This window comes from Rhinopithecus bieti, unplaced genomic scaffold (assembly GCF_001698545.2).
Source record: "Rhinopithecus bieti isolate Rb0 unplaced genomic scaffold, ASM169854v2 scaffold_20860, whole genome shotgun sequence".
NCBI lineage: Eukaryota > Metazoa > Chordata > Mammalia > Primates > Cercopithecidae > Rhinopithecus > Rhinopithecus bieti.
This window is the reverse complement of record NW_016809987.1, coordinates 156256-183095: the sequence shown is the minus strand read 5'-3', so window position 1 is coordinate 183095 and position 26840 is coordinate 156256. Positions and strand designations below refer to the sequence as shown.

The following is a 26840-nucleotide window of genomic DNA, read 5'->3' as shown; positions in this document are numbered from 1 at the left end:
GCGGGGAGGTTATGCTCTGGTGGGGATGTTGGCAGCGGGGAGGTTATGCTCTGGTGGGGATGTTGGCAGCGGGGAGGTTATGCTCTGGTGGGGATGTTGGCAGCTGGGGAGGTTATGCATGTCAGGTAGATGGGAAATTTCTATCACTTCCGCCCAATTTTGCTGTGAATCTAAAACTACTCTGAAAAATAAAGTGTATTTTAAAAAAATAGTAAAAAGACGTTCAGGGCTGGGCGCTGTGGCTCACTCCTGTAATCCCAGCACCTTGGGAGACCAAGGCAGGCAAATCACCTGAGGTCAGGTGTTTGAGACCAGCCTGGCCAACATGGCGAAACCCCGTCTGTATTAAAAATACAAAAGGCCGTCGGGTATGGTGGCACATGTCTATAATCCCAGCTACCCAGGAAGCTGAGGCAGGAGAATCGCTTGAACGCAGGAGAATCGCTTGAACCCAGGAGACTGAGGTTGCAGTGAGCTCAGATCGCACCACCGCACTCCAGCCTGGGTGACAGAGCAAGACCTCATCTCAAAAAACAAAAAAACAAAAAAAAAGAGGTTCAGTATAAGCGGTTTTTGACACCGCTGAAAAATCCATAATTACAGTTAAACACTGATTTATGATGCTAGAATTGACACTTAACCAATATTTAAATGAAACTGTACCTGGACATTAGTGCTCTTAAACTCTTATTATTTGGAGTCATATTTTGGCAGAGACTGGCTTGTTGTTCATTTTAGCTTCATGCCTCTTTCTTTCCTTCGGGGTCATACTACCTGACTATGTCAGGCTCCCTTACAGCCAAGATGACTGTCTTACTGGGTCCTAACCAGTGAACTGTGGGAGGAAGTGATGCATTCACATCCAAGCCCAACCCACAGAAACCCACCTGCCTTCCTCCACTACCTCTCTTTCCTACTGCTGGCAAAGGATACAGCACAGAGCTGCCAAGACCTGGGGAGTGGGGGCCAGAGCTACGGGACAGAAGGAAACTATGGCCTGGACTCTGCAATTAACTGCTCCAGCAAGAAATAAACATCTATTGTATTGAGCCATAGGCTTTGGAGGTTGTTCTTTAACTCTTTAACTAGTTAAGGTTTCTAAATCTTCTTAGCTTTAATTTCTAAGACAGTGTATACTGACAGATGGAGTCCACATAAACAGAAGTTCTTTGGGGTCCTCAATAATTTTTAAGACATAGAGTCTTAACAGAGGGCCTGAGATCACAAGATTTGAGAACTACTGATGGCCTCTAATGTCCCTCTAACACAACCTGAATCGCTAAGAAAGAGGGGAGGCATGGAGGAAGTGCTGGTTTGCCCCATTTGTTTCCTGCGTAATTGCTGTACGTCAGATATTGATGCCATCTGGATACTCACTGAAGTGCCTGGACTTAAGATGTCCACCCAAGGGAAAGGAGAACAGGTGAAAAAGGAAGAGCCATGGCTGGGAGGACACAGGAAGGCCACTCGCACAGCCAGCACCCACCCAGGACATTGCTGGTGTTATTAACACCAATTAACTCACCTTAACTAGTATATTTAATAACCTTTAACTCTTTGGGCAAATGTTAGATATGTATGTTTTACAATGGTTAGTATCAAATTGCTTTTGTAGAAAAGGACAATTGGTTGGACTTTAAAACCCAATTTGACTCTTTCCGCCAGGTGATCCAAGCTACCAAAAGCCAACACCTCTTAGTGACAAGTAGAGAAGAAAAGTGTAGATATAAAAGGAAATAAAAGTTGCACCAACCCTCACCTACAGAATGATGCAACCTGGTAAAGAAGTAAATGTGAGGAGGGGTGTGATGCGCTTAGACAAACGTGACTGGATTACAAGCCATAGGAGAATAGAGTTCGAGGGAAGCATAGCCCAGGATAAACAGCTCTGGTCTAAGAAGGCAAAAATAGCAACAAGCTCAAGGCTACATGAACAGCCTCTTTATTTAAAGACATTATGACCTTTATCCCCTTTGTTCCACTACTCCCCTGGTCCTTCTGTGTTAACCCAGAATTTATGAACCAAGACTTGACATGTTCCCAGCTCAAGTCCCATAGAGGAATTGGAGCTACAAGACTTACCATTCTCAAATTCTGCAACTAGAAAGACACAGTGTTCTTCTTCATAACATTTCCAGGGATTCCCACGACAGGAAGTGCCATTAGATTCATAACAGGCAAGGCACTCTGTGTTGCTGGACACATTCTTCCGGGGAGGGTCTGGAACAGTCAGAGTCATTGCTCAAGACAGTGTTATCATACAGAACATGGGAGGAAGGGGATAGGCAAGCAAAGAAACCACCAGAGATCCTGAGAACGGAGCAATTACATCCTTGGGAATCTCAGATCTAGCCTTGAAAACACCATGTCCCCTCAAAATATTTATTACACACAGCTCCACAGATCTGCCCTTACAGACTGTCTAGTCTTCAAGAACTATGGCCATCAGTGCGTTGGGGTGTAGACTGAGAAAGGTAAGATTCTGAGCTAAAACCAAACTATAGTCAACATCAACATTAGCCATCATGAACATTTGCCAACAAGTGGGTGACTGTTACCAAATCTTGCTCTGAACAAATAAACACAGGCCATTATTTAACATTATGACTAGAAGAAAAAAATGTATAATGAGACCAGCTCTGCTCTTAATTAACTGTGCTTTACGACCATGGCCAATAAACTTTGCCTTTTCAGCCACATTTTCTGTTTTTCAAAGAGACCTTTGGTGTAGATCAGCAGGTCTCAAATCATGGTCCAGGATGTCCTGAGTCCCTGAGACCTTACAGGGAGTGCTGCAGGGCTCAAACCATCGTCATGATAATACTAAAATATTATTTACTTATTTCACTCTCTTTCTCTTGTGAACATAAATTGGGGTTTTCCAGAGGCTCCATGATGCGTGAGACTGTAACAGACTAAATGCACAAGTAAATATGAGAATCCAGCTGTCTTCTATTAAGTCAGAAACTAAAGAATTTGCAAAAAGTATAATAACAATGCTACCCTTCCCATTGTATATGTTTCTTTTGGAAAATATATTAATGTTGATGTGTCATGGGTTTTGGTTATTTTGGCGAACTAGTTACAATTTCTAAATTTTCTTAGCTTTAATTTCTAAGACAGTGTGTATTGACAGATGGAGTCCACATAAACAAAAGTTCTTTGGGGGCCTCAATAATTTTTAAGACATAGTGTCTTAACAGAGGGCCTGAGATCACAAAATTTGAGAACTACTGATGGGAACTAATGTCCGTGTCGCACTACTTGCAATATCTGTCTTCACTAAGAAAGAGGGGAAGTGCTGGTTTGCCCCATTTGTTTCCTGTGTAATTGCTGTAAGTCAGATGTTGATGCCATCTAGATACTCACTGAAGTGCCTGGACTTGAGATGTCCACCCAAGGGTAAGGAGAACAGGTGAAAAAGGAAGAGCCAGGGCTGGAAGGACAGAGGAAGGCCACTCACACGGTCAACACCCACCCAGGGCATCACCCACACAGCCAGTGCCCACCCAGGGCATCGCCCATGTGGCCAGCACCCACCCAGGGCATCGCTGGTGTTGCTGCACTCCTTTCCTTGGCAGCACTGGCTTACAAAATGAAAGTGTTCTTTAGCAGACACGTGGACAGTGAAGGCTGTAGCTTGTGTCTCCTCACTGCAGTTCTCCGCGGAGCAGAACATTTTCTGGTATAATCTGATTAGTGTCTCTACACAAAGACAAACACAGACTGTCAACCCCGATAAGGAGGAGGTGTGGGGAGGGTGGAGACCCGGAACAGCAACTGTTTCAGGCAAAGGCAGAAAATGCAACCTCGATGTAATGCAGTTTTGAAGACACTGGAGAGGGTTTTCTGGAAAAAATAATAATTCTTCCCCATCAGGTAGCCCCTCCTTTGAGCAGGAGACTATCAGAAGTGCAGGTTAAACTCCAGGCAAAAGTTATTGGGAGCCTGAAAATGGGTGGTCCAGGTGAGCAGTCCCTGAAGCCACCGGTAAGTCCTAAGATCTGTAAAAACGATCAAACAGACATGATGAGCCTTATGTACAATATGACATCCACAGTTCCTGCCTAAAAATTGAACCTGAATCCAGTCAAGCTTCTAGCCAGAGCTATCTAATATGGTAGCCACTAGCTATTTGTGCCTATTTAAATTTAAATCTTATTGATTAAAATCAAATCAAATTTAAAATTAAGCTCCTCAGTCAGAGCAGCCATATATGAAGTGCTCAGTGGCCATATGTGACTGCAGAACGGCACGGTGTTCACACAGATACTTCCACCACTGAAGAAAGTACTACTGGACAGCCCTGATTACCTACGCAAGAAATACTGAGAAGAGGAGAGCAAGTTATGTCATACCACTAAGAAGCAATCAACCACAGCTAGAACATGGGACAGCTACAGGGCAAGTGACCCATTTCTCCAACAAACCAATAGGATTGAACAAAAAATGACGGAAGCTCTTATAAAATAAGTTAGGTTTAACAGACCTAACAGCAAAATGGGGGATGTGGCTGGGATCCTAATTCCACACGTAGACCATATCATGACATCTTTGAAACAATTAAGAAATGTTTAAGATGGCCTGGGTATTAGAAGAAATTAAAGAAATACAGTTAACTTTCTCAGGTATGATAACAGTATGTGTCTTAGTTCATTTTGTGTTGCTATACCAGAATATCATGGACTGGGTAATCTATAAAGAGAATAAATTTATTGTTTACAGTCCTAGAGTCTGCAAAGTACATCAAAGTGCCAGCCTCTGGTGAAGACTTTCTTCTGCATCATCCCATGGCAGAAGGGCAAGAGAGAGTGAGAGCAAGTGAGGGAAAGAGGGGGCCAGACTCCCTTTTATCAGGAACCCACCTCCACACTCACGACATTAATGCATTTGCAAGGGCGGAGTCCTCATGGCCTAATCACCTCTGAATGTCCCACCTCTTAATGCCATCACAATGGCAATTAAGTTTCAACATTAGTTTTGGAGGGAATATTCAAACCATAGCAATATGGCAGTTATGTAAAAAAAATTATGATCAGAGATAGTGAAGTATTTATGGAGAAAATGACCAATGACATGTACACACATACGCATATATATGTGTGTGTCATGTCTATTTAGATAATGTTTAATTTAAAATACCATAGCCAAAAATACTATAGTAAGAAAAAAAACTATAGTGAAGAAATAGCTAAATGTTTAACTGCCGACACAGGGTAGTGGTTACAGGGCAGTTCATTGTACTCTTCTTCCTACTTTAAACATACACGAAGTGCGTTTGAACGTGTCTATTACAAAAAAGTTAAGAAGAAATCTAAGTGCCCTGAGAAAGAGGGTGCAATAGTGGTTACACTCCACATGCCCTGTGGGGGGGTCTTGAATGAAGGAAAGTATGTTTGATCCAGAAGAGGAGGAACCATGAGGGAGAGATAAAAGGGCTGGGAAAAGGAAGAATGAAAGCTTCCAGAGCAAATCTGCCTGGTAATTTAACTAAGAGCTGCCCTTGCTTCTCACATCCAGGTACATGCATCTAGAATGAAGCTTTGTGATCAAGGGCATCGGTGTCCAAAACACAAGGGTCTCCCATCTGCTTTGACCCCGTGTTCTTGTCTGGCTCCTGCTTGTGTCAGCCATGCGTTGTTTCTCCTGGGAGTCACCTTTGTGGTTTCCTCTCTCCGTGGACAGCATGTCCCCATCTCTGCCTTTCTTTCCTGCCTGGACGTCGTCTCCAGCTCCCTCCCGGTGCAAGCCCCAGAGGCGGGAAGGACACACACACCACCTCCCCCCCGCCCCGCCCCCCACTCACCTGGAGAGGAGCTGGCTGAGGAGCTGACACAGCTGGTGTTGGCATGCGAGGGACATTCAGAGGCAGTGCTGTTGACACAGGATTGTTCCCATGAATTACACTGCACACAGCTCAGAGATTCTGAGGACACAAGACGTCCAACACCAGTCAACATTCAGTAGACATTTATGGAGCATACTCTAGGAAAGCACTGCTCCCACCTTGCAGTAAAAGACAGATGGGATGGCATCCCTGCCCTCTGGGGATCCCTGAAATTGATGCTATAAGATGAGCCACCCTAATTAGTTTCTCCCACTGCTCACTATTCCCCAGTGGAAAGATCCAATCTTCAACAACAATACAGAGTGGCCCCTTGAAAGCAGGCTGCACAGACAGGTCTCATGGTCATCACTAACCATAATGTAACATGCGAGGCCCTCGGGGCTTTGAGAGCAAGAAGACACTGGTGAGGTGGAAAAGAGGGTCTCCATCCTAAAAAGGGGCCACGTGAGCTCTCCTACCTACAGCTGCAACAACAAGCACTGCAGTGATACCAGCAACGAGGACGCCCTTCATGGTGCTGGAGCTGACTTCTCCCAAGGATGGGGGCCACAGGGCCTCGAGCCTGAAGAGATACAAAAAAGGCAGCCCCGGGGCCTTGGAGAGCTGCCTGTCATCCCCTGCGGGTTTTAATCACACGGTAACAGGCCCAGTACTCAGTCCAACCCTGTGACAGAAAGAATCAAAATGCTGAGCTGGGAGCACAAAGCTGACTCCACCCTGCTGCAGACAGAGGTCCGAGTTTCCTGAGTCTCAGCCTGCAGGAGCATCTACACGCGGGTGTGAAACACAGCCAGGGGCCGTTTCCCATGGGGCCAAGGCAGTTGCAAAATGTGTGGGCAGATGAATTTTTAGTTTCACTTTTGGGACGGGGTCCAAGAAGACAGAGCTGGGCTGGAGTCTGTGCCCCTCCACTCCCCCAGAGCACAATGTCCCTCCTGCAGCCAGTCTCTCACTGCATCCGTATTTTACACTTAGGGGTTCTGTTGCTGCCACCCGCCACCACCTCCACAATAGGCAAACATCTATTGAGCACTTACTCCATTCCAGGCACTTTACAGGTATTAATTTATGTAATTCATCTACTGGAGCAGGCAGGTACTATTATTAGCATCCTAAGAAAAATCAAGCCTTAGAAGGATTGGGTATTGCACTGAAAGTCAAGGTCTTACTTCTGGGAGATATCAGAACTGGAGTTTAGCCTATGTCCCTAACCGCTAGCCCACACTGCTTTCCACTATTCCCACAGTCCTGGGCCTGCAGCACTAAATCAGAGTTCCCCATGCACTTCTGAAGAGTGTGTCACCAATCTCTCTGCACCTTGCATTCCCTGCCTGCAGATTGTCTGAGTTAGACCTTTGAGGACTGCAAAGGCTTGGTCACATTCATTAGAATTCGAAAGAACTCCCAGAATTCCAACTTGCTTGTGTATCAAAGCAGCAGAGAGCAGGTGTGTGGCTCTGGCCTGAGCCCTTCTTGATCATTATCTCATTTACTGTATACACGGTCACTGTGAGCCACGCATGGCTATTTACGATTCTTTGATTCTTCGAGGGTAGATAAAATGAAACATTCTGTTTCTCAGTAGCACTGGCTACATTCCCAATGCTCAGGGGCCACATGTGGCTGGTGGCCGCAGTATTGGCCAAGGCAGGCACAGGACACTCCCATCATTGCGGGGAGTCCCAGTGGACAGTACTGTAGTACAGCAGAGGCTATTAGCCCCACTCTACAGGCGGGAAAACTGCAGCAAAGAGGGATAGCGAAGTAGCCCAAGCTCGCTCCACCTAGAAGGCAAAGCCGTGCTCTATTCTAGGCCCTTCCGGCTCCAAAGCCAGGGTGCACGGTAATAGCTGCTACTTATGAAACAGAATCGCCTTCATCTGGAAGCCCCTACTCCCACCTCACCACACATAGGCACATCACACCACACACACACACACCACACCCTACACAACACACACCACATCACACACACCACACACCCTACGGTGATACCCTGGTTGACTTATTAGGGTTGGTAAAGAGGAAGGGAAACCAGTTGTTCTGGGAGAAGAGGCCCATCCATGATGTCAATGACCCCACCATTTAGATCCAAGGAGGAAAATAAAGCATGTCTGGTCTGGAGCTTGTAGCAAACATGCGGCAGCCCTGCACCCCTACATGCCTGGGCACCCCTACATGCCCGGGCACACCCCGTCAGGCCCTGGCACCCCTCCAGGCCTGGAACCCCAGCTGCTTGCTTTTCTCCTCAGTGGGAAAAGAGTTTCAGGGGCCTGGCCTTCTGGGAAAAGGCTTCTCAAGCCTCATAGTGTGATGGAGGAGGGGAAAGGAGAGGATGAGATGAGATGAGAAGGAGATCCCAGCAGCATGTCAAGTGCACAGATCACCTCAGCCTATGGTGAAGACCTGACACTAGCCTCATTTTCAGGGAGACATGATGGAGGCCCAGAGAGGTCAGGACCTGACCCAGGGGCACACAGCAGAGAAACAGAGCCTGGGAGTGACCCCATAGCAGGACCCAGGGCCATGCTCACCACCACCTCTGTGGGTAAGAGGGACCAGTGAAGCTGGGGCCAAGGCAGGGCCCACCTGGGACAGGAGAAGAAGTGGCATCTGAGGCTGTTTCACTAGGTACTTCCCATGTGCAAAGTTTTATTGTGGAATCTTTTCAACAGCCTGGCAGGGTCCTGCTATAATTGCTTTCATCTTCCACAGAGAAAGCTGGAGCTCAGAGAGGCTGTGAGGACACAAAACCACACAGAATGAAGGATGCCACACACAGAATGATGCACAGAAGACACACACATACTGCACACAAACCACACACGGAACAGCAGATGGCAAAACAACAAGAAAACTACGTCCCCAGCCCACATCCTCCCTGAACTCCAGACTCCCCTCTCCTGAGCGTACGACTGCCTAGAGCAATGCCAAAGGAGCAAGGGCCACAAGAATGTCCTGGACCTGGCCAGGGAAGGACCTGAGCTGGTCCTGAATGCCCTTCCTGTGGTTTCAACTTCTCCCAGGGCTCGGGCCCTGGCCTTGCAGTCCTCTCACTTTCTGGATCTGGCCTGGTGATTGTCCTACAGAAGGAGGATCCCGGTAGAAGCTTAGTGCTGGTGTGGGAGAGGCCTTATATAGCAGGTGGCCGTACAATCAAAAAGCACAGCTGCTTCTGGGGAGGGACCTCTGGGTCAGACAGGCTAAGGCTTCTGGCTGTCAGACTGTGCCCTGGCCAATAGGGCTACAGGCTGCTCAACTCTTTGGCATCTGTGCAGCTCGTGTCCTCTCTCAGACCTCTAGGAATTGGGAACAACTTTGGTCAAGGCCTGCCTTTGGCAAAATGTAAAGAGGAGTAAGTTATCTTCCACACTCTCCCAGTGTCCTCACACTGTGCCATGGGTGCTCCTGGTTTTGAGTTATCTTCCCTCCTCAGCTTTACACTGTCCTGGCACTTTACACACAGACACACACACGGTGGGGAGTGGGGGGAGCCCACTCATCCGAGGAGGCAGAGGTTGAGGGATACATATCATACCAGTGTCCCCCAGCCTGTGTTTAAACCTTGCAGTTCCCTGCTCTTGAAAATGCCCCTTGGCGATGGCCACCCTTCCCATGTCTCAGCTCTCTCTTCCTTCCCCAAACTCATGCGTTCATTCAATAAACATTTTTTGAGCACCCTCCGTGTCTTAGGCCTACTGTAGGAAACCGGGAGGTATTTGTGAGCAAAAAGACAAAGACCTTTGCCCTCCTGGAGTGTAGTCTAGAGAGGGCTACAGACAGCATAAATTAAAGTGGTAGATAAGCAAATCACAGGGAAGGTCAGAATGTGGTGACTGCTCTGGCAAAGAGACAGAGTAGGATGAGGCATCAGCCATGCTAGGGGCGAGCAGGTGCAGGCTTCCACTTTCAATGAGGAGGCTGTAGTCAGTCTGATGGAGAAGACAAAATCAGAGTTATTTTTATAAGCAGAGACTCCGGCCATCCCTTTTTCTCTCCGCTCCTCACCATGTGCCTTCAGGCTGCTTATCACAGCATTTTCCTTAAAAAAAAAGCAGCTTCCTCCCTAACAGAACCATATTGTTTCCCACCACACATTAGTCAGTCACCTGGCAGGGCACAGAGGGCCCGACGAGCGCACGAACACTGTTCTGAGAGAACAGCTCTGGTGTCAGACTGAGTCCTGACATGGGAAAATCGGGTTGATCAGTGTTAATTCCTCTCAGAAGGCACCAGATACTCAGGCAAATGGACCCAACGCAACCACAAAGATCTGAGTCTGAATCCAGACTTTGTCCCTCACATCACATGAGTTACTTATTAACCTCACTCGTTGGGCCAGAGCTCTTTGTCTTTAAAATGGAATCATCAGGCCCTGAAGAAATGCCTCCTGATGATTTATTTACTCCTGGAATCATCACCCCATTCCTCTGTGTTTTTTCCAAGGCCATCTATCTATCAATAATGTCCTGAGGACGCCTACCTCATGGGGAATTATTATTAACACCATGTATGATTTTAACTGGGCCCATTTATCAACAAGGACACTGAAGACCACGGAAGCCCCTGAACTAGGCTGCGCAGTCTACATGGCTGCTCACAGCGGTCCTGGGTTTGAGGCCCCAGGCAGTGTGCCAAAGGTATCACCAGCTGCCGTGACAGATAAGGAAACAGGCCTAGGGAGGCCTTCCCTATAGGCCTTCAGACACCTGGGCCACCAATCTTCCCGTTTCAACATGGCTGATACGGGACGCAGCCTCCACCCATGGGATTGGAGACATTGACTAGACTCCCCTTGTCCCTCCTCCAGGAGTTCACCTCTCTGTCATCAATGTGGGGTCCAAGGACCGGAATCAGTCACAGGGAATTATGAAAAAGCCCTCCTCTAAAGCAGACTCCTCCTGACTAGCCAAGAAATCCAGAGACCCAGGAGAAGCTACGTCTCAGCAAGCAGCCCAACTTTTAAACTAAGAAGCCCTGGGCACACCTCAGGCAGGCTGGTTCCATCATCTTTTTAGAAGAGGACAAGGTTGCCTGTCCTTACAACCTGCTGAGCTGAGGCAAACCTGGAGCTCAGCTGAGTCCCAGCGAGTCATCCAGTGCTAAATCTGGAACCACTCTGGGAAATGGCCTTTTCCCAAAGTTTCCCTTGATGACCAGCGAAGTTTGGAGGTGAGTTTCCAGAGGAGTCCACCCATTTTTGAATAAGCGTGTGGAGGTGTGTAGGGTCAGGTCAGAGAAGCCAGAGTAGGAATTGTATCCAACAGGAGTCCAAGCCAAAAACTCAGCGAAAGGATCAAGGGCATCCGCCCTGACCCGCCTTCTCTTTGTGTTTGCTTCTGGGAGCCTTTTATTGTCTAGCTTATTCCTCCAGCTTGGAGATGTGAGAACAGGCTAAAAAGAATGAATTATTGCCCCCAACATTCCTGTCCCCTCCCCTCCCCCCCCACCCAGTCACCTTGCAGAGGAAATGAGCATGTCCTGGAAGATAAACTTCCCCAGTCGTCCGTGGCCTTATGTAAGATGATGATCCCCTGAGTCTTGGGTTTCTCATCTTTCAAGTGGCAAAAATGGCGCTACTGCCTGAGAAGCTATTCTGAAGGTTAAAGGAGGTCACACAAGCAGACGATGAGGAGAAACTATCATGTCATAAAGGGCTCTAAAAACAATGGCTACTGCTGCTATCATTGTTCTATGAGCTCATATCAATGACTGCATAGCCCAGAGGGGCTTTCATATCTGCACAGGGCAATGGTCTCAGGCGAGGTCCAGCCTCAGAACACACTTCTACCACAATTAGATACCACTTCATGCCCACTAACATGAATAAAATCAAAAAGAAAGAAAGAAAAAGAGAGAAAGAAAGAAAGAGAAGGAAGAAAGGAAAATTGCAAGTGTCAGGATATGGAGAAACTGGAACTTTCATACATTACTGGTAGGAGTGTAAAATGTTGCAGCCACTCTGGAAACAGTTTGGCAGTTCCTCTGAGAGTTACCAATGACACAGCAATTCCACACCTAGGTATATGCCCAATATAATTGAATGAAAACAACTGTTTATACAAAAACTTGTATATGAATAATCATAGCAGTATGATTAGACTTAATTTACAAGCATATATATATATGAAAGTTATGGGTGCACCTTTATACCTGTAACTTTCTTCACATCTCTCTTCCCCACTTCTGGTTTCTTTTTACCTTTTCAAGTAAATGACTTTAAAATGACTTCCAAATTACACAAAATTATTTTTTATAAAATGCAATTTACAGAATTACATATTAATTAGAATTTTTATTTCTAGTAATCTTAAGTTTTAGTGAAAACGAGAAGCAAGAAATCTGAACTGTATGTCAGATGTTAGCATTTTATACATAAAATTATTTCACAATTTCAGAACCATGTTTTCTCATATAATAATTATTTACATTGGAAATGACCCAGACATTCAATAAGCATTTGTTATTTAATTTAAAATAATGTTAAGATTTTACATTACACAAAAAGTCCACTTATAGGTATTTATCTCATTTACATGTATTTAATTAATTTATTTTTTAACAATTTAGATTACTCTTGAAAACCAAAGTATTATATAAAGTTAGTCATTATCTAAAGTTATTTCCCTAATAACCACAGAGGTCAATATAAAATTTATTGATTTAGACAGAAATGTATGCTGATGACTCTAAAGATATTTTTATTATTTTAATAATACCTTTTGAAGCCAGTTTTATTTATCAAAGATTCACATGAACTTGAAAACTGTTTAGACTTGATTTATGAATACTCATTTACTTATACGCCAATTTGGTAGCAAGACACGTGAAACAAAAAGCTGGTTCTTTGAAAAGATAAATAAAATTGATAGACCACCAGCGAGATCAACCAAAAAGAAGAAAACAGAGGAGCTAAATAAGCTCAATTAGAAACAAAACAGGAGATACTACAACTGATACCACAGAAATACAAAAGACCACTCAAGGCTACTATGAACATCTTTACATGCATAAACTAGAAAACCTAGAGGAGATAAATAAATTCTTGGAAATATACAACCCTCCTAGATTAAACCAGAAAGAAATAGAATATTTGAACAGACCAATAACAAGCAGAGAGATTAAAATGGTAATTCTTTTAAAAAAAAAAATTGCCAATATAAAGAAGTCCAGGACCAGACAAACTCACAGCTAAATGCTATCAGACATTAAAAGAAGAAGTAGGTGCAGTGGCTCACACCTGTAATCATGGCACTTTGGGAGGTCAAGGGGGGTGGATAACTTGAGGCCAGGAGTTCAAGACCAGCCTAGCCAACATGGTGAAAGCCTGTCTCTACTAAAAGTACAAAGATTAGCCGGGCATTGTAGTGCACACCTGTAATTCCAGCTATTAGGGAGGCTGAGGCAAGAGAGTTGCTTGCACCCAGGGGATGGAGGTTGCAGTGAGCTGAAATTGTGCCACTGCACTCCAGCCTAGGTGACAGAGCGAGACTCTGTCTCAAGTAAATAAATAAATAAATAATTGGTACCAATCCTGTTGACACTATTACAAATGGTAGAGAAAGATGGAATCCTCCCTAAATGATTCTGTGAAGCCAGTATCACCCTAATACCAAAACTAGTAAAGATTGTAACTAAAAAACTACAGACCAATATCCCTGATGAACATAGATGCAAAAATCCTCAACAAAATACTAGCTAAGCAAATCCAATAGCAAATCAAAAACATAATCCATCACAATCAAGTGGGTTTCATACCAGGGATGCAAGGATGGTTTAACATATGTAAGTCAATAAATGTGATACACCACATAAACAGAATTAAAAACAAAAATCACATAATCATATCAATAGATGCAGGAAAAGCATTTAACAAAATCCAGCATCCCTTTATGATTAATACCCTCAGCAAAATCTACATAGAAGGGACATACCTTAAAGTAAGAAAAGCCATCTATGACAAACCCACAGACAACATTACACTGAACAGGGAAAAGTTGAAAGTATTCCCCATGAGAACTACAACAAGAGAAGGATGCTCACTCCCACCATGTCTATTCAACATAATACTAGAAATCCTAGCCAGAGGAATCAGACAAGAGAAATAAATAAAGGGCATGCAAATTGGTAAAGAAGAAGTCAACCTGTCGCTGTTTGCAGCTGGTATGATTGTATACCCAGAAAGGCATATAGACTCATGCAAAAAAACTCCTAGAACTGGTAAATGAATTCAGCAAAGTTTCAGGATACAAAATGTACACAAATCATTAGCTCTGCTATACACCAACAGTGACCAAGCTGAGAATCAAAACAAGAACTCAATCCCTTTCACAATAGCTACAAAAAAAGATTAAATACTTAGGAATATACCTAACCAAGGACGTGAAAGACCTCTACAAGGAAAACTACAAAACATTGCTGAAAGAAATCATAAACGACACAAACAAATGGAAACACATCCCATGCTCATGAATGGGTAGAATCAATGTTGTGAAAATGACCATACTGCCAAAAGCTATCTACAAATTCAATGCAATTCTCATCAAAATGCCACCATCACTCTTCACAGAACTAGAAAAAACAATCCGAAAATTCATATAGGACCAAAAAAGAGCCTGCATAGCCAAAGCAAGACTAAACAAAAAGAACAAATCTGGAGGCATCACTTTACCCAACTTCAAACTATACTGTAAGGACATAGTCACCAAAACAGCATGGTACTGGTATAAAAAATAAGCATACAGGCCAATGGAACAGAACAAAGAACCAAGAAATAAAGCCAAATATTTACAGCCAACTGATCTTCGACAAAGCAAACATAAACACAAAGTGGGGAAAGGACACCTTATCCAACGAATAGTGCTGGGATAATTGACAAGCCACATATAGAAGAATGAGATGGGATCCTCATCTCTCATCTTATACAAAAATCAACTCAAGATGGATCAAGGACTTACATCTAAGACCTGAAACCATAAAGATTCTAGGAGATAACATTGGAAAACCCCTTCTAGACTTTGATTTAGGCAAAGACTTCATGACCAAGAACCCAAAAGCAAATGCAACAAAAACAAAGATAAATACATGGGACTTAATTAAACTAAAAAGCTTCTGCACAGACAAAGAAATAATCAGCAGAGTTAACAGACAACCCACAGAGTGGGAGAAAATTTTCACAATCTATACATCCAACAAGGGACTAATGTCCAGAATCTACAGTGAACTCAAACAAATCAGCAAGGAAGATACAAACAATCCCATCAAAAAGTGGGCTAAGGACACAGATAGACAATTCTCAACAGAAGATATACAAATGGCCAACAAACATATGAAAAAATGCTCAACATCGCTAATGATCAGGGAAATGCAAATCAAAACCACAAGGCAATACCACCTTACTCCTGCAAGAATGGTCATAATCAAAAAATTAAAAAATAATAGATGTTGATGTAGATGCACTGAACAGGGAACACTTCTACACTGCTGGTGGGAATGCAAACTAGTACAACCACTATGGAAACTAGTGTGGAGATTCCTTAAAGAACTAAAAGTACAACTACTGCCTGATCCAGCAATCCCACTACTTTGCTAGAGGAAAATAAGTTATTTATTATTTATTATTATACAAAAAAATTATTTGTTATTATGCAAAAAAGATACTTGCACACGTATGTTTATAACAGCACAATTTACAATTGCAAAAATGTGGAACCAACCAAAATGCCCATCAATCAATAAGTCCATAAAGAAAATTATATATATATATGCACACAATGGAATACTACTCAGCCTTAAAAACAAATAAATTAGGCCGGGCGCGGTGGCTCAAGCCTGTAATCCCAGCACTTTGGGAGGCCGAGGCGGGCGGATCACGAGGTCAGGAGATCGAGACCATCCTGGCTAACCCGGTGAAACCCCATCTCTACTACAAAATACAAAAAACTAGCCGGGCGAGGTGGCGGCGCCTGTAGTCCCAGCTACTCGGGAGGCTGAGGCAGGAGAATGGCATAAACCCGGGAGGCGGAGTTTGCAGTGAGCTGAGATCTGGCCACTGCACTCCAGCCTGGGTGACAGAGCGAGACTCCTTCTCAAAAAAAAAAAAAAAAAAAAAAAAATTAATTAATAACATTTGCAGCCACCTTAATGAGATTAGAGACTATTATTCTAAGTGAAGTAACTCAGGAATGGAAAACCAAATATTGTATGTTCTCACTTACAAGTTTGAGAGCTAGCTATGAGGATGCAAAACATAAGAATGATACAATAACTTGGGACTCAGAAAAGGTAAAAGGGGTGAAGGATAAAAGGACTACAAAATTGGGGTGCAGGGGTATACTGCTCGGGATGGGGCGCCAAAACTCACAAATCGCCACCAAAGAATGTCTCATATGCGGGGCAGTGGCTCATGCCTGTAATCCCAGCACTTTGGGGCTGAGGAGGGTAGATCACCTGGGTCAGGAAGTCGAGACCAGCCTTACCAACAAGGAGAAACCCCATCTCTACTAAAAATACAAAAAAAATTAGCCAGGCAGGGTGGCCCATGCTTGTAATCCCAGCTACTCAGGAGGCTGAGACAGGAGAATCACTGAATCCGGGAGCAGAGGTTTTGGCGAGCCGAGATCGAAGCCATTGTGCTGCAATCTGGGCCAACAAAAGTGAAACTCTGTCTCAAAAAAAAAAAAAAAGAATGTACCCATTAACCAAATACACCCACTGTTCCCCAATAACCCGTGGAAATCAGAATTTAATATATATAAAATAGGTTAACAGTTTTTATCATGATTAAATGGTACAAATAATAGCATAAGTGAAAAAACTAATCATTTTACTAGCGTAAAAAATGCAATAATATCATTCACTTATATATTACCAAAAAGTAACTCAGATAAGCAGCAGGTTGACGAGAAACCTCCTGAAAATTCTGGTATATCCTTATCGTATATCCTTAAAATCACTTACTTACTTTCTTTATTGTAATTTGATTAATTTAAATGCATGTATTTTCAGCATAACTTAAATAGTCTGTTTGTGTAAAACTTCAGTTGTTATAAAATCATGAAACATGTCAGAACTGCTAAGGTAGAAATAATCTTCCTCTATGATATTAATTATATCACATTAAATATCTACAAAAAGTATGTTGAGAAATATATCGACCTTGAACATAATCAGATTCAAAGGAACAATATATAATAGAATGAAGATTATGGGTAAATGTTGCAATCAGTAAAATCTTCAGACAGTAATAGTAAGAAAGATACCTGTCTGGAATATTGCAGATGGATATCACATTTTACAAAGGACGGGTCATCTTCTGGTTCCCACAGAACTCTGGATCCAGTTAACAAGAGGTAGGGAGAAGCAGCAGCAGTATTTCAAATGTCCACATTTGATCTGCAAAAGATTCTGACAGTTTAGAAAAAAATTGCTTCTACCTTCAGTCTGTGAAATTAAGGTTCAGTTATTTTTTCAAAATTGGAACATCACAGTGTTGATTTTTTTTTTTTTTTTTTTTTTTTTGATGAGTCTCTCTGTCACCCAGGCTGGGGAGTGCAGTGGTGTGATCTCGGCTGACTGCAAGCTCCGCCTCCCGGGTTCACATCATTCTCCTGCCTCAGCCTCACGAGTAGCTGGGACTACAGGCACCCGCCACCATGCCTGGCTAATTTTGTATTTTAGTAGAGACGGGGTTTCACCGTGTTAGCCAGGATGGTCTCAGTCTCCTGACCTCATGATCTGCCTGCCCCAGCCTCCCAAAGTGCTGGGATTACAGGTGTGAGCCACCATGCCCGGCCACCTGCAGAGATTCTTAACAGAGGAGCCAATTCATTGTAAACTTCTTGGCCATATTTGGTCCAAACTTAACTTCAAGGAATTTCAGCATGAGCCCATTTTCTTTCTGTAGGACAAACATCTTCATTATAACATACAATGTCACTGTTAGAGTACACACCAAGTAAAAATTAATCACTTTCATTATTTTAGCTACAAAAGTTCCTTTCTTTAGATTTAGCCAAAGGCACTTAGTAAGCATTGAGACTGCTACCAAACAATAAACAAGATACCAAGAAAGCTTGATTCTCTAGCTGCAGTAAATATCCCAGGAAGAGAGAAAATACATAGATTTTTTAAACTTCATAAACCTCATCACTTTGCTCCAGTGAAAAGATATCTAGCAGGAACAGAGATACTACTTGAAGAAACTGGATAGTGGCTGTACTCCCCATCATCATAAATGTGTCAATGGAAGCACTCATCGACACGTAGCAAAACCTCTCTCCATAAGTATTTAAGTTGCTTTTTCGTAGCCTGGAAGTCCAGTAACTTGGCAGGCAAAACATGGCAGTGCCCAGTTTTCTCTTAAAGAAATGGAGTATTCAGTTCTTGTTGTATTATGTCTACCCTGGTAATAATAACCCATTGCAACAGCAAGCATTCCTGCTAGCCACATTCCATTCATAAGCCAACTTGTAACAAATAAAGCAACAACATATATTCCTTACACTCCAAAAACAATGCCAATAGAGAAATACTCCACCTCAGTAATCTCATTGCTACCAGTGGCTTGATATAAAACACTGGCAATGAGTTCTGGATATGTGGCAGGACGAACCGCAGACAAAGCTCCTCAGACCCCAGAATAAAGAAGGAAGAGGTTTTCTATTCGGCCGGGAGTGTCGGCAGACCCATGTCTTAAGAGCCGAACTTCTTGAGAAAGAAATACTTGGCCTTTGTAAAGGTTTACAATGTTAAGGGGTCCACGTGAAAGGGTCGTGATAAATCCAGCAGTGTGGGAAACGTGGCTGGGGACTACATGCATCAGCTAACAGAACAAAAAGTTTTACAGTGCTTTTTTCATACAGTTTCTGGGATTTACAGATAACACAAGTAGTTTAGGTCAGGTGTCGATGTTATTATCATTACTTTCTTTAACTCCTAGGGTCGGGTGGTGGTGCCAAGGTTGTCTGGCTATTTATCTTACTTTTGTTTCTTTCTAACTTTTTGCTTTCTCTCTTTCCTCCTGTCTTGTGAATTAGGCAAGGTCGGGGGAGAAGGGCAGCAGGAGTAGTAGTGGTCTCCTTCCTTATCCCCATTCTTTGAGAATTTTCACTAATTAGTGGGAGTTCTCACTTTTATTTTTACTTTCTGAGTCTCTTTGCGAGACAGAGCGATAGTGTTTTATGTAATACACTTAGGCTGAAGTTTTCTGAGGACCCCATGGTAGCTACAAAACCTTTTATCATTTGAAGGAGCAAGCGTAATACACAGGGGAGCAGCAAGCAAGTTTCTATTACCACTAATATACTTATAATAAGGGCTTTAAATTCTTTATAGCTGGAAACTGTTTTCTAAATGAAGACCTAGGATCAAACCTGTGTTAAACCTGCACAGGCACATGTATCAACTTTGTCATGTCCTAAGCAGGTTAGTTTTTCACTGGGTCTTAAACGTTTTTTCTTAGTGAGTAACACAGTATTTTTTAATGACAGAGGTTTTTAAGAGCCAGATGCGTGAACTTGGGGCATCTGTTTGGGGAAAGAGTTAAAGTCATCTTCAGGCATTAACTCTTTTGCTTCTCAAGGCCATTGGTCTCTTATGTTAGCCTTTTTATAAACACAACATGAAGAAACATCCAGGCTGCCAGCAATGTTTCCAGCCAGCTGAGCAAATAGGTTTTTACCTTTTTTTTTTTCTAAAGGAGGAGGATCTGGTAACTTCTGGTTGATGTGTTTAGAGAATGACTGCAAGACTCGGAATTGTTGCTGGGCTGGATGGGTCTGGGTTTCCTAAGTAGTATGTGTGCAGTGGGGACACCTTATACAGGTGTTTCTTCTAGCATGGTTATGGGCGGGTAACAATAGCAAAACAATGTACGGTATATTCATATCCAGCAAAGACAAAAGAGATCCTTACCTGGGAAAAAGGCTGAATACAGCGACAGAATAGGAAAACAGTATTACAGGAAAACTGTTAGTCTTAAGATTTTTAACTACATTGACTTGCTTGATGAGTCCTCAAGCTTTGGCCACGCGTAGACTGGTCAGCCTCCGGAGTGACCAGAACAGGGCTGTCGTCCTCGGCAGCAGCTTGGTCTCATCTCAGGATCAGCCAGGTTGGACGGTCTGTGTCCTGCTGGCTGGTCCACTTGTCCTGAGCTGCCGGTGTTAGCTGACTGGTGGATCCAAGACACAACACCTGCAACTTTAACAGCAGTGGGAGTGGACAAGATTACGATATAGGGCCCATCCTATATGGGTCCTAGAAAAATTAGATTTTACTTTAAGCAGAGTCACTAGATTTAAAAGGGTGTCAGGCTTATAGGCATTTTCATTTATTTAATTATGAACACTTCGTATGGTTATTTTTAAAGCCTGCATTTGCTTTTTTAAGGTTAATTCCTTTAGTTTCTGGAGGTCACCTTTAATCTGACCTATGATTTGGGGTGGCCAACCAAACAAAATCTTATAGGGCAAATACCTAGTTTGTTTGGTGGGGTGCCCCAACTCGGAGGAGGACCATAGGCAAAAACCTGATTTTATCTTAAATGAATTTCCTGGCAATATTTCTTTTTCAGTAGCTGCTCGAGTGTCCAGTTCATGAGTTCCACCTTTTCTTGAACTTTGTGGCCAATAGGCTGTGTGTAACTTCTATTTAATTTTTAATGGTCTTGTTAAATCTTGCACAATTTCAGCTACAAATGCTGGCCTATTATCTGACTTTAAAGTTAGAGGTAGTCTAAACCTGGGGATAATGTCTTTTAATAGTACTTTAGTCACTTCTTGTACTTTTTCTGTCCTCGTGGGGAAAACTTTAACTTAACCTGAAAAGGTGCAAACAAGCACGAGCCTGTACCGATAGCCTCCAGCGTGGGGCAGTTCCGTAGTCTATAAGCAAGTTTTCACAAGGTATGGCTCTTTCTCCTGTTCAAGTTTCTTAGAGGAGGGGTTCTTCCCTCCGCCCTCTGCCCCTGCTGTGTAACTCTCTGTAGTGACTTAGCCTTCAGTGAGAAATTGGAATCCAGATACGGCAGAATCTTGCTGCTTTTAACTTCTAATGTGACCATGGGCTCCTGGGAGCCTAATGAGAAGGTGCCGGGTCTGCCCTAGTCTTTACATTCTTCAGCTCCTGTCAGCCTGAACAGGTCAGTATTTGGTTCCTCCAAGGTGCGGCCGCGCTTGGCCGATGGCCTCTTTGTCTTGCGGCCTTGGCCGTTTCCTTTATTGCCTTCTGAACACAGTGCCCTTTCTTTTTGCAACTCGCACATTAATCTCTCGCTACCCTTGTCTGGCTCTTGAATCCTAACTCGACTTCTTTCACATCTACATCCACGTCCATGTGCTCTCACATGGCTAATTTTTCTAAGAGCTGTTGCTAAATATTGGCGTTTTTCTTAAGTCTTTAATTTACTTTTTCTTCCCCCCACTTCTGAGTTCTCCTGCTCCTATGGCAGCTGGTGGGGCTGGGCAATGGCACAGGCGTCTGCTCCTATGGCAGCTGGTGGGGCTGGGCAATGGCACAGGCGTCTGCTCCTATGGCAGCTGGTGGGGCTGGGCAATGGCACAGGCGTCTGCTCCTATGGCAGCTGGTGGGGCTGGGCAATGGCACAGGCGTCTGCTCCTATGGCAGCTGGTGGGGCTGGGCAATGGCACAGGCGTCTGCTCCTATGGCAGCTGGTGGGGCTGGGCAATGGCACAGGCGTCTGCTCCTATGGCAGCTGGTGGGGCTGGGCAATGGCACAGGCGTCTGCTCCTATGGCAGCTGGTGGGGCTGGGCAATGGCACAGGCGTCTGCTCCTATGGCAGCTGGTGGGGCTGGGCAATGGCACAGGCGTCTGCTCCTATGGCAGCTGGTGGGGCTGGGCAATGGCACAGGCGTCTGCTCCTATGGCAGCTGGTGGGGCTGGGCAATGGCACAGGCGTCTGCTCCTATGGCAGCTGGTGGGGCTGGGCAATGGCACAGGCGTCTGCTCCTATGGCAGCTGGTGGGGCTGGGCAATGGCACAGGCGTCTGCTCCTATGGCAGCTGGTGGGGCTGGGCAATGGCACAGGCGTCTGCTCCTATGGCAGCTGGTGGGGCTGGGCAATGGCACAGGCGTCTGCTCCTATGGCAGCTGGTGGGGCTGGGCAATGGCACAGGCGTCTGCTCCTATGGCAGCTGGTGGGGCTGGGCAATGGCACAGGCGTCTGCTCCTATGGCAGCTGGTGGGGCTGGGCAATGGCACAGGCGTCTGCTCCTATGGCAGCTGGTGGGGCTGGGCAATGGCACAGGCGTCTGCTCCTATGGCAGCTGGTGGGGCTGGGCAATGGCACAGGCGTCTGCTCCTATGGCAGCTGGTGGGGCTGGGCAATGGCACAGGCGTCTGCTCCTATGGCAGCTGGTGGGGCTGGGCAATGGCACAGGCGTCTGCTCCTATGGCAGCTGGTGGGGCTGGGCAATGGCACAGGCGTCTGCTCCTATGGCAGCTGGTGGGGCTGGGCAATGGCACAGGCGTCTGCTCCTATGGCAGCTGGTGGGGCTGGGCAATGGCACAGGCGTCTGCTCCTATGGCAGCTGGTGGGGCTGGGCAATGGCACAGGCGTCTGCTCCTATGGCAGCTGGTGGGGCTGGGCAATGGCACAGGCGTCTGCTCCTATGGCAGCTGGTGGGGCTGGGCAATGGCACAGGCGTCTGCTCCTATGGCAGCTGGTGGGGCTGGGCAATGGCACAGGCGTCTGCTCCTATGGCAGCTGGTGGGGCTGGGCAATGGCACAGGCGTCTGCTCCTATGGCAGCTGGTGGGGCTGGGCAATGGCACAGGCGTCTGCTCCTATGGCAGCTGGTGGGGCTGGGCAATGGCACAGGCGTCTGCTCCTATGGCAGCTGGTGGGGCTGGGCAATGGCACAGGCGTCTGCTCCTATGGCAGCTGGTGGGGCTGGGCAATGGCACAGGCGTCTGCTCCTATGGCAGCTGGTGGGGCTGGGCAATGGCACAGGCGTCTGCTCCTATGGCAGCTGGTGGGGCTGGGCAATGGCACAGGCGTCTGCTCCTATGGCAGCTGGTGGGGCTGGGCAATGGCACAGGCGTCTGNGGCTCGGCGGCATTCCTGCCCGCAGCTTCTGCTTGACGTCACCCTGGTGGCCACTTTCATGGGCTCGGCGGCATTCCTGCCCGCAGCTTCTGCTTGACGTCACCCTGGTGGCCACTTTTATGGGCTCGGCGGCATTCCTGCCCGCAGCTTCTGCTTGACGTCACCCTGGGCTTGCTTTACAAATGAAGTATTCACTTTATACTGATTTTCAGCAGCCTCCGGGTTAAATGGGTGTAAAGCCAGAATGCTTTATAGAGGCTCTTATAAAACTGTCTTAGGCTCTTGTCAGCTCCTTGAAGCATTCCTGAAATCTTTTTTATATTACTTGCTTTTTTCCTACCAACTCTTAGCCTCTGCAGAAGTGCTTCTCAGTACCTCTGCAAATGCTGAAGTTGAGTTGCATTCTCTGGGTGTTTTTTTTCCCTCTTTTTCCTAGAATTTAACAGGCCCTTTTCTTTATACAATTTTTTATGCACTTGGAGGGTTAAACAGGCATACCAGAGTCAGTGAAAATGTTTAGTCTTACCTTTACTGAGTTCTGAGGCCCAAATTAAAGCAATGAGCTCAGCTTAATGACAGTATCCAGGGCTACCACCGCATATTCTGCACATCTCTCTCCTTGTGAGTTGTTGAAGCTGTTCCCGTCCACGTATAGCTCCTAGTCTACTGATGCCCAAGGCTGGTCCCAGAGGTCAGGTCTGCTGGAGTAAACTTGAGTCCAACACCTCCACACAGTCATACTCGACAGGACTCTAGCTGTCAGGAGCAAGGTAGGGGGTTCAGGGTGTTTCCAGTTTAGTAGATCAATGGTTGAAAAGGGCTGATAGATGAAAGTCTGTTGCCCCTCCGGATGTGGGCCTGGTCATTGTAATAGACAGGTCCTCACGTCTCCCTGAGAGGCATTTACATAGCTTGAGCAAGACCAGATCTGAGATGGCCCACTTGACTATCTTGACTTCCTTCCTTGGCCTCTCGAGGCTCCGATCCTCCCCTTCGAGGTGAGATCTGGGGCATGTTAGCTCCTGAATCTAGTTTCTGAGGGGTCTGTTGGCCTCGGTAAAGTGGGGTAGGCTGGGACACATGGAGAAAGAATTTCTATGATCTCTGGCGGCTCCTGCAAAACCGGCTTCTTTTGCTGTTTCTGGGACTCCCTTTTTTAACTCTGTGTCTGCTGGCGAAGTTGCTCTTACCCTCTTACTTTTACTTTTGGCTTTTTTGCAATAAGCTGTTAAACAGGGCTAAATTTATGCCAGTTTTGTCTATATTCTATTTAACCATGAGTCAATATAAAGGGATTTGATCTAGGTATACTGGCTGTCCTCCAACCCCCATCACCACCTTAAATACATGGCCAATTGTTCCTTGTCTATAGTTCCTTCAGTGGGCCATCCAACACCAAAAGAGGGCAGTTCTAATTCACAGAGAGATTTTAACCTCTAAGGGGTTAACTTAACTCTATAATCTCCTGCAAAACCTTTCTTAGGGTTCTGTAACATGCATTTTAATAGAGTAAGTTTTGATGATTTGATGACTTTCCCTTTTTCTTTTTGGATTTTTTTTAACACAGTTCCTAGCAGAGTGGGCTTACTGTGTCTGACCTATTTTTCTTTTGAGACAAAACAACATTCACACTACAGAAAGGAAAGGGTAAAAAGTCACTCACTCATCTCATTCACACTAAATCAAAATCAAAACTAAAACCAAAGAGTTGTTAAAGTCACACCTGTTCATCAAGCAATTTAAGCCAAGTCAAAATCAGAACCAAAACCAAAGTGCCAAGAAAGGCAGGGCTGTTTATCAAGCAATTCAAGTCAAGTCAAAATGAAAATGAAAACCAAAGTATCAAGCAATTAATTCAAGTCAAGTCAAAAACAAAAACCAAAGTGCCGGTACAGGCACGCTGTGGGTGATCAGGCCATGCTTCCACTCAAATGGGTGGGCAAGTTCCAAAGACCAGTCTTACCAAGTTTCAGATGTCTGGACTTAAAGTGCCAGTTCCTTCCCGGTGTTCAGCCACTGTGTTGATCCTCCATGGGGGCCTGCTGTGGACTGCTCTAACAAGGCATTCCATGGGGCAAATGCCTACCCGGGAGCGCTCTCAGGATCCACATCGCTCAAGCTGGCCGGAGTCCCCCGGAGGGATGCTCCACAGGGCAGGCCTAAGCTGCCTAAGGGGCTGCCTCGGCTGTCCGTTTATCACCTCGTTTCCTGGTCAGGGAACCAAGAAACGTAGCAGGACAAGACGCAGACAGAGCTCCTCAGACACCGGATTAAAGAAAGAAGAGGTTTTATTTTGGGGAGCGTCGGCAGACTCCCATCTTAAAAGCAGAGCTCCCCGAGAAAGAAACACTTTGCCTTTTAAAAGGCTTACAACTTTAAGGGGTCTACGTGAAAGGGTCATGATAAATCCAGCAAGCGTGGGAAACGTGACTGGGGCCTACATGCATCAGCTAACAGAACAAAAAGTTTTACAATGCTTTTTTCATACAGTGTCTGGAATTTACAGATAACATAAGTAGTTTAGGTCAGGGGGTGATGTTATTATTATTACTTTTTTTTTTAACTCCTAGGCCAGATGGTGGTGCCAAGGTTGTCTGGCTATTTATCTTACTTCTGTTTCTTTCTAACTTTTTGCTTTCTCTCTTTCCTCCTGTCTTGTGAACTAGGCAAGGTACAGGGAGGAGGGCAGCAGGAGAAGTAGTGGTCTCCTTCCTTAGATATAGAAACATTTGCTACACTGCATTTATGCTATTCAGAGATACAATTTTGTTATTGTGTGTCAGTTCATAAACACCTCTTCCAAATGAAGGTGACGTTAGCACATCTTTATGAGTGATAAATGCCACTGTCACCCTGAAATGTAATTTCCCGGTCAAGCTCCTGCCTGCTGGAAAGTGAGAATTTCTGTTCATGGTATACGTAGAGATCATGTATCATACCACTAGTAATGGCTGCAAGACAGCCAATGAAAATCTTTGCAAAGCCTTGAAATTATACACGTCTTGGAGCTCCTTCAGAAACTGGAATGTCACTGATTTTCTCTTCTTTGGCAGATTCCTTATTTTCTGAAGATTTTGGCATTTTTCTTTAACGCAGCTCTACAATTGGTCCTTATTCATCTGCCATTGTCCACTCAGGGCTCAGGGCGCCCTTCCAACTCCCTCATGGCCTGGAGTCTCCCTCCCTCCACCTGGCGGAACCCCCCGACCTTGGCCCACTCATAGCCATCACACCCCCAGTACCTGACCTGCCCACTTCAAGGTCTATTTTTGATGAAAATGTTATAAATAAAATAATTTTTTTTTAGATAGAGTTTCACTGTGTCACCCAGGCTGGAGGGCAGTGGCGTGATCTCAGCTCACTGCAACCTCTGCCTCTGGGGTTCAAGCGATTCTCCTGCCTCAGCCTACTGAGTAGCTGGGACTACAGGTGCCCGCCACCACACCTGACTAATTTTTGTATTTTTAGTAGAGACGGGGTTTCACCATGTTTGCCAGGCTGGTCTCGAACTCCTGACCTCAGGTGATCCACCCACCACAGCCTCCCAAAGTGCTGGGATTACAGGCGTGAGCCATCACACCCAGCCAAAAATAATTTTATATGGAAAGAAAATCTTATATGATAATTTTTTGCCCTAAAGTAAAATAGCTGATTGTTTAGGAAAGAGAGAAACGTAAGACAAGTCACACGGTCTAAGCATGTGACAGACTATATAAGTTGTAATAAGGTTCGTGTAGGAGAATTTACAAGAGGAATTTTGTATGTGATTAAGTTGACTATAATTAAAAGGGAATTATTTATAATAATCTCTCTAGCATTAGTCCCCTATGTTAAAACAGGGTTTTCTTACTGTACTCATTTGCTCTTAATGCATTACAAAATGTTTCTTTTTAACTTTATAACCTCTTCTTTTAATTCCTCAGA

General features: G+C 44.9%; 1 protein-coding gene and 1 pseudogene across 1 annotated transcript in view; both read right to left on the bottom strand.

Moving 5' to 3' along the window:
* Window positions 1-6450, bottom strand: part of LYPD8 (LY6/PLAUR domain containing 8) — a 9851-nt gene extending 3401 nt beyond the window's left edge. The window contains 4 exon segments of the mRNA XM_017891109.1: window positions 2083-2220; window positions 3541-3705; window positions 5807-5926; window positions 6307-6450. Coding sequence (XP_017746598.1) covers window positions 2083-2220; window positions 3541-3705; window positions 5807-5926; window positions 6307-6361 — 478 coding nt within the window. The 5' untranslated portion in view covers window positions 6362-6450.
* Window positions 6451-9945: 3495 nt separating this feature from the next.
* On the bottom strand, window positions 9946-26042 carry LOC108541560 (probable C-mannosyltransferase DPY19L4 pseudogene; annotated as a pseudogene).
* Window positions 26043-26840: the final 798 nt, after the last annotated feature.